The sequence below is a fragment of the Halyomorpha halys genome, unplaced genomic scaffold, assembly GCF_000696795.3.
Source record: "Halyomorpha halys isolate HHAL.00 unplaced genomic scaffold, Hhal_1.1 Scaffold1088.1, whole genome shotgun sequence".
Lineage (NCBI taxonomy): Eukaryota > Metazoa > Arthropoda > Insecta > Hemiptera > Pentatomidae > Halyomorpha > Halyomorpha halys.
This window is the reverse complement of record NW_027107060.1, coordinates 305,647-312,018: the sequence shown is the minus strand read 5'-3', so window position 1 is coordinate 312,018 and position 6,372 is coordinate 305,647. Positions and strand designations below refer to the sequence as shown.

Here is a 6,372-nt window from a genome sequence, read left to right as displayed (position 1 = left end):
TGAACATAATCAAACAATCTGTATGAAAAATAAATAAATAAAATAACATAATGATAAAATTGGCACAATTAAATAAGTTAATTCTACTTATTTATGTTATATTTTGACCGCACCCCCAACCATCTCTTTTAAAACAGAATAGTGCTTAATTTATTCACTTTTTTCTTGGATGTTTCGGGGATACTAAATCCCCCTCCCCAACACATATAATTCATTTTTTTAACAAGCATTTCCAAAATTGCATACAATCAATTAATTTCTAATTATTAAATGGAAAAAATTCAAATAAATAAACATTAACTCTTTTACATTATTTCGTTTACTTACCTAATCTGCCCCATTATCATTAGGTATATAAAAGCATTTAGGCTCAAAGTTTAATGAGGGAGAGAGGGGGAGTTTAATTAATTATTATCATATAATTGTATTTCAGATATTAAGAATAAATTTAAAGTATTTTAAATTTGATGAAGAGGGGGGCGCAGTATCCCCGAAATATCCAAGAAAAAAAAATAAAGTAAGCATTCCTGTTAATTTAAAATAATAGGGAAAGTCAGATTGTCAAACAAATAAATTTTATTTTTCAATAAGTAACATTATAGTAATCCTTTGTAGAGAGTTCATTCAGCAAGTTTATTGCAAAAACACTTTAAGTATTCTAAGATGATTTAATGACAAATTATGGATAATTAACAATATTTATTGCACAGGTTGGAGTGGACATCGATGATCCTGTCTTGGAAAAGAAAATCAACATGCCTAATCTTCCAAAACCGCTTACTTTGGAGGAAAAGAAATTCTTACTGGCAGTAGAAAGAGGAGACCTACCGAATGTTAGAAGGTAATATTTTCTATACCAGGATTATAAATACTCTAGGTTATACATATGAGAACGCATGAGTAAATAAATTAAATTTTGTGAACTTCCTGATTTTGATGAATACTGGAAAACATTTTCTTTATTATCAGATTGGTCTGGTGGACCATACATGGTTCCTGTTACAAAAAGATTTGTTTTTATCAATTGATAATTAGGGGGCTTAAGGCTTGTTTAGAAGATAGCCTTTGCGATTTACGATGCTATAATTATTTATAGTAAAAATAATAACAATAATAATAATAAATTTTACATCAGGCCCTGGCGATGGAGTACCACTTAATTGAAGATAAGAGCCCACATTACAAGTACCACCCAAATAGACTCCTTCAAAAAGGTCCCTTCAAGCTCTATTGGGATGAATCAATTATTACGGACCATATCAGTACGCCATAATAAGCCAGACATCCTCCTTATAGATCCAAGAAAAAAGAAAGCAGAACTTATTGATGTTGGGATTCTTAACGATAATAATATAAGCTCCACTGTGGGAGAAAAACTGAGGAAATGCCAGGAATTGGCGATAGAATTGAGAGGAATATATAAATTGGAAGGTGTTACCACTACTCCATTTATAATATCCACCAATGGTCTCATTCCAAAATCCATAGTGCCAGGCATGAATAGTTTGGGGTGCCTATTAATGTGCTAAGAGAGGCTCAACAATCAGTTCTCTTAGAGGCATCAAGTATAGTGCGAAAATTTTTAAATATTTGAATCAAAGGAAAAATATATAAAAATATGAAGGTGGCTGGACTTCTAGATCCCCCAAGTCAGATACTCAACCCGCAATAGCGAGAAATACAGATCATAATAATAAATATGTAATTTAAGAATGAAAGAAACGAAAAATATTTAACAAACAAAAAAACTAATTTTTATAGAATTGATGAAATTAATAATCAAATATGAAAAATAATAATATGACAAATAATAATATTAATAAATAAATACAGAGTTTTTATAGCAGAATGTCTTACAACATCCTGGACTTCTGTATTTAAGATGAAGGTAGATTTCCTAGTTAAAAGCCACTGGTCATTTCAATGTTACTAGGAATGGAGTTCTGTAAAAGTTTTTGAACAATTCATCCATTGTTGAAATTTACTATTTCCTATAAGCCAAGGGGTATCTACTGCTATTCTAAGGGCCATGTTTTGAAATGGCTGTATTTTGTTTCGTTTCGCACCCCACACTTCAAAGAAGGTCACGTTGATCTTGTAACAAAAGAAGAGAAAGCAGTTGTGTGTGTGTATACATTTTGTAATCCTGTAATAACATCCACAGTACCGACACTGAGGATAACAGTTTCTTGGCTCTGTCCACTACCAAATATAAATTATTTGTTAGAAAATTCTATTTAACTTATATATTTCGAATATACTATATCTACTATATACTATAGTACTATATATATTATATCTAATTATATGTACTATATATATACTATACTACTATATATACTATATCTACTATATACTATATATATTGATATCTTGAAATCAAAATGGACAATCTTTAAACAGAATGGAATAACCTCTTAGTCTTGAGAAGCGCTGTCACTTCATATTTAAAATATCGACCAAAACCAAAAACTTTTTGGTTGACGTATGTTACAGAAAGATAAAAGCTGTCGATAGACGTTAAATTCCAATGTTTATGACTACCTAAGGGTAATAGTAGTATATTACGTAACCGAGTATACACAGGTTTCAATAGATTAAGGTTAACTTAATTAATATACATCAGTTCAGTTTTTTGTTACAGACTGCTTCATAGAGCCCATAGGAAAAAGCATATAAACATTGACTGCGTTGACCCGCTCGGAAGGGGAGCGTTAACGCTTGCCATAGATGGAGAAAATTTGGAAATGGTTGAATTATTGATTGTACTTGGAGTTCAAACAAAGGATAGTCTTCTGCAGGCCATCCACGTAGGATTCGTTGAAGCTGTAGAATTACTCCTTGAATACGAAGAATTAGTTCACAAGGAAGGAGAGCAATATGTAAGTTCCTTTTTGAGAAAAAGATAGTATGTTTTTTAAATTATTTTATATTCTATGCTTAAAATGTTTTTATAAAGGAAATAACAACACAGTTCTACGAAAATTAAATTTTTGAAATTTTATTTTATACTTTGGCTCATCCATATGTTTTTTGGAGAAAAAAAAAATCCGTTTTATTCCATCAGGTGTAGATTTTTCGCAAGATCATGATGCCTATCAGTAGTTTTGAAACCTCAAAATCAATAAAACCGTTCAACTGCTAATTTTTAAGTCATCAAATGGATGTTAAAACATACCAAGAGACTCAAATATTTGTCAACTGGTTTAATCTGAGATATATTTCGAGTTGCTATTTAAAAAAATAAATAAAATCTGCACCGCTACAACCCATGAAGGGTCAGGGGTTCAGTACTTTGTAAAAAAATACTGTTACTAAACCAACGGTTGTGCAAGGAGGTGATTTGGTCAGAATCGCGCTTGACCGCCAGATTTTTACCCAATTTAGGAGGGTGAGGGGACCCCAGAAGGGCTCCAGAACCAACAGGAGTTGACTCACGGCTACAGTGTAACAGAAAATAATTTTCTGCCCAGCCGGATTCGAACTCTTTACCCCGTGGCTACCGCGCTCCCGAGGAACTATTTATTACCTTCAAATGTGTAATTTTGTTGTTAATATAATTTCCAGTACGGTTTTTTTTTTTTAATTCCTCTCCTTTTTTTTTTTTTAAATTTTATTAAAACATTTTTTCAATTCATTTCATTCCGTAGGTCCAAAAAAAAAAAAAAGAAAATTTTTCTCACATAGGAGAGGATTTGTTTCCTCATTTTTCCAGACCAACTTAAAAAGTTTATTACCCTTATATACGTAGACAAAATTCAAATATTTTAGTAATATTTCAAAGAGTTTCCCCCATTCTCATCGTAACGGTAACGTACCTTTGCTTGCTTTGGAGATAATAAAAAGTCACTTGAAATATATTTAAATAATTATAAATACATTGCCTTGTATCCCAAAATTCAAATTGTACAAATTGGGTCCCATTGGTGGATTTTTAAAACGCATTTCTTATCTTAAAACTTTAAAGTTGATCGCTATGAAAGGTTTTCTTGATTTTTGTGCTGCAAAACAGTTATTACGTTATGACTTGGCGAAAAATTTGTATATTGTGGAATAAAATGGAGTTCATTTTCGGTTTCAGCATACCAAAAAACAAGTAGAACCAAAATTAATAAATTAGTCGTATTTCGTCTATTACCCTCTTTTGTCTTATCCTTTAGGTGTTTAAAATGTAATTGCGAATCCCTCAGCCTCATTGCGAATTCGTTGAGCCAACACTAATTAGTGATAATCAGATCTTACAAATTATGATGTTCATTGCTTATACCACCAGTAATCTCTGACTAATAATCAAACAATTTACAAGTAGTGATGATATTACAGCATGAATCTTAATTATTATTACACTTTCTGCATTTTAATTGGTCCTGTCCTATGTTCTTTCCTCCCACAACTTTCTGCCAGAACGACGGAGGTAGCGTGGGTGCGAGTCTTTGAAAGAGGAATTGGACAGAAATTGAGGGGAATCATAGAATTGTATGTGTCCTCTGGACAAACTCGGGAACTATCCGAAGTCCAATGAGTTGTTGGAAATCCGAAGGCTTCTTCCACGCCACTGTCGTCTGGATATTTGAGTAAAGTCGGACAAAGCAATGGATTCATGACAAGTCATGACACGAATCATGGAACTTTCATGGGGATATTTCAGGGGGAGTTACGTACGTATTTCTTTAAGGTTTTAGTACAATTAAAGTAATTAGAATGTAATTTACAGTTAAAGCTATTTGGTTCGCTAGGACACAGTTACAAATATATATTTTAGACATTAAATACAGGAATAGCTTTTGTTTATGGCGGGTACATTGCAGCAATAAACTCTTTAGTACAATCTGGCCCAATAGTTTTCTACATGCGTCTGTAGCTGCCTGGTAGGTAGGGTTTTCTATCACCGAATAAGTTGGGACAGACCTCACACCCTAAAAGACCAAATTAACACAATCTTCCCATCTACTTCTTGGTCATAACCTTTTGACCTTCGCTCGTCGGTCCAGGAATGATTTTTTTCTTACTATTAGTCCTTTATCAAGTTCGAAATTCAATCACTGAGATTTTAATGTTTGAATTATATTAACCAAGTTACTAGCTAACACATTCTATTGACTTTTTTACGTCTAAAGTTTCCAGTCATCTCAACGGTTCAAAGATTTCAGAAATACTTTTTTTTTCTTTCACTATCTTCTTAGTACTGTTCTTAGTCCATTTTCAATATGTTTCTCTGTCCAATCTTCTGAGTTGATCTCAGCTTGATTGATTCCTTTCCGAGCCTGTCAACATAGTCATACAGAACAAGAGCCCAATAAGAGAAAAAAGGAAGTGATTTCACCCCAATTTTTTATTACTTAATTGAAAACTAGGTATAATTACTAGTCAAAATTGATGAGTGTGCCAAGAATAGCTAGGGGGAATAAAAAATGGCAGCTGTTTCAAAACGTTAAAAATAATTAATTTTTTAATCGGAGCTCAATACCTTTACAACTACCAACAACAATAGAAAATCTAAGAGAGCATCATTTAAAGTAGAGTAAATTTGCTAAAATTTAAGCTCTAATCTCTTACGTGCAATAGTTCTCGAGATATAGCTTTTTAAAAAGCTGCATTTCATAAAAAAATTGTATGGAACGTACTGAAAGATCAGTAGTTAGTGAATTTATTTTAAAAAATTTATATCTCAAAAACCATTTGACGTACAGATGTCTATTAGCACTTAAATTAAAGCTAGTTTAATGATCTATAAAGCAATTTTTTACGTTTATTTTCGTAGGAGTAGTAGTTTTCATGAAATTTGCTAAAATAAATTGATATATAGTGTTCGGACAAATTTTCATTTGCCAAATTTATATTCATATGTGAATATCATAAAAACTCTACCCCTACGAAGATAAGTCTCATAAACTACTTTATAGTAAGTTAAATTTCCTTTATTTTGAGTGTTGGGATGTGCGTCTCATGGGTCTAGAGATATATTTTTTAAAAAATCCAACATTTTATACGAACAACTAGAAATGATCATTTTGTGAGTTTATTTTGTCAAATAACATAAAAACTATTACTCCTACAAAGATAAACTAGCTTTAATTTGAGTTCTCACAAACATCTGTCTGTACGTCCAATGGTTTCAGAAATAAAGTTTTTCATAAATCAAACTTATTGTCCTTACAACTATAAATCAATTTATTTTAGCAAATATCATAAAAACTACTGTTCCTACGAAGGTAAAGGTCATAAATTACTTTATGCTACACTAAACTAGCTTTAATTTGAGTGCTAATACACATTTGTACGTCGAATGGTTATTGAGATATATTGATTGATTTATTTATTGATAGATATTACAATCTGCCACACAGTTGTAGGCAATAAGTAATAGTGATG

At 31.7% G+C, this 6,372-nt stretch overlaps 1 protein-coding gene across 1 annotated transcript in view; it reads left to right on the top strand.

Annotated features, from left to right (window-relative positions):
* The window catches only part of LOC106688245 (transient-receptor-potential-like protein), a 60,009-nt gene that overhangs the window by 11,736 nt on the left and 41,901 nt on the right, over positions 1-6,372 (top strand). The window contains exons 3-4 of the mRNA XM_014432617.2: positions 711-841; positions 2,645-2,882. Of these exons, the coding sequence (XP_014288103.1) occupies positions 711-841; positions 2,645-2,882 (369 nt within the window). The remainder of the gene's footprint in view (positions 1-710; positions 842-2,644; positions 2,883-6,372) is intronic.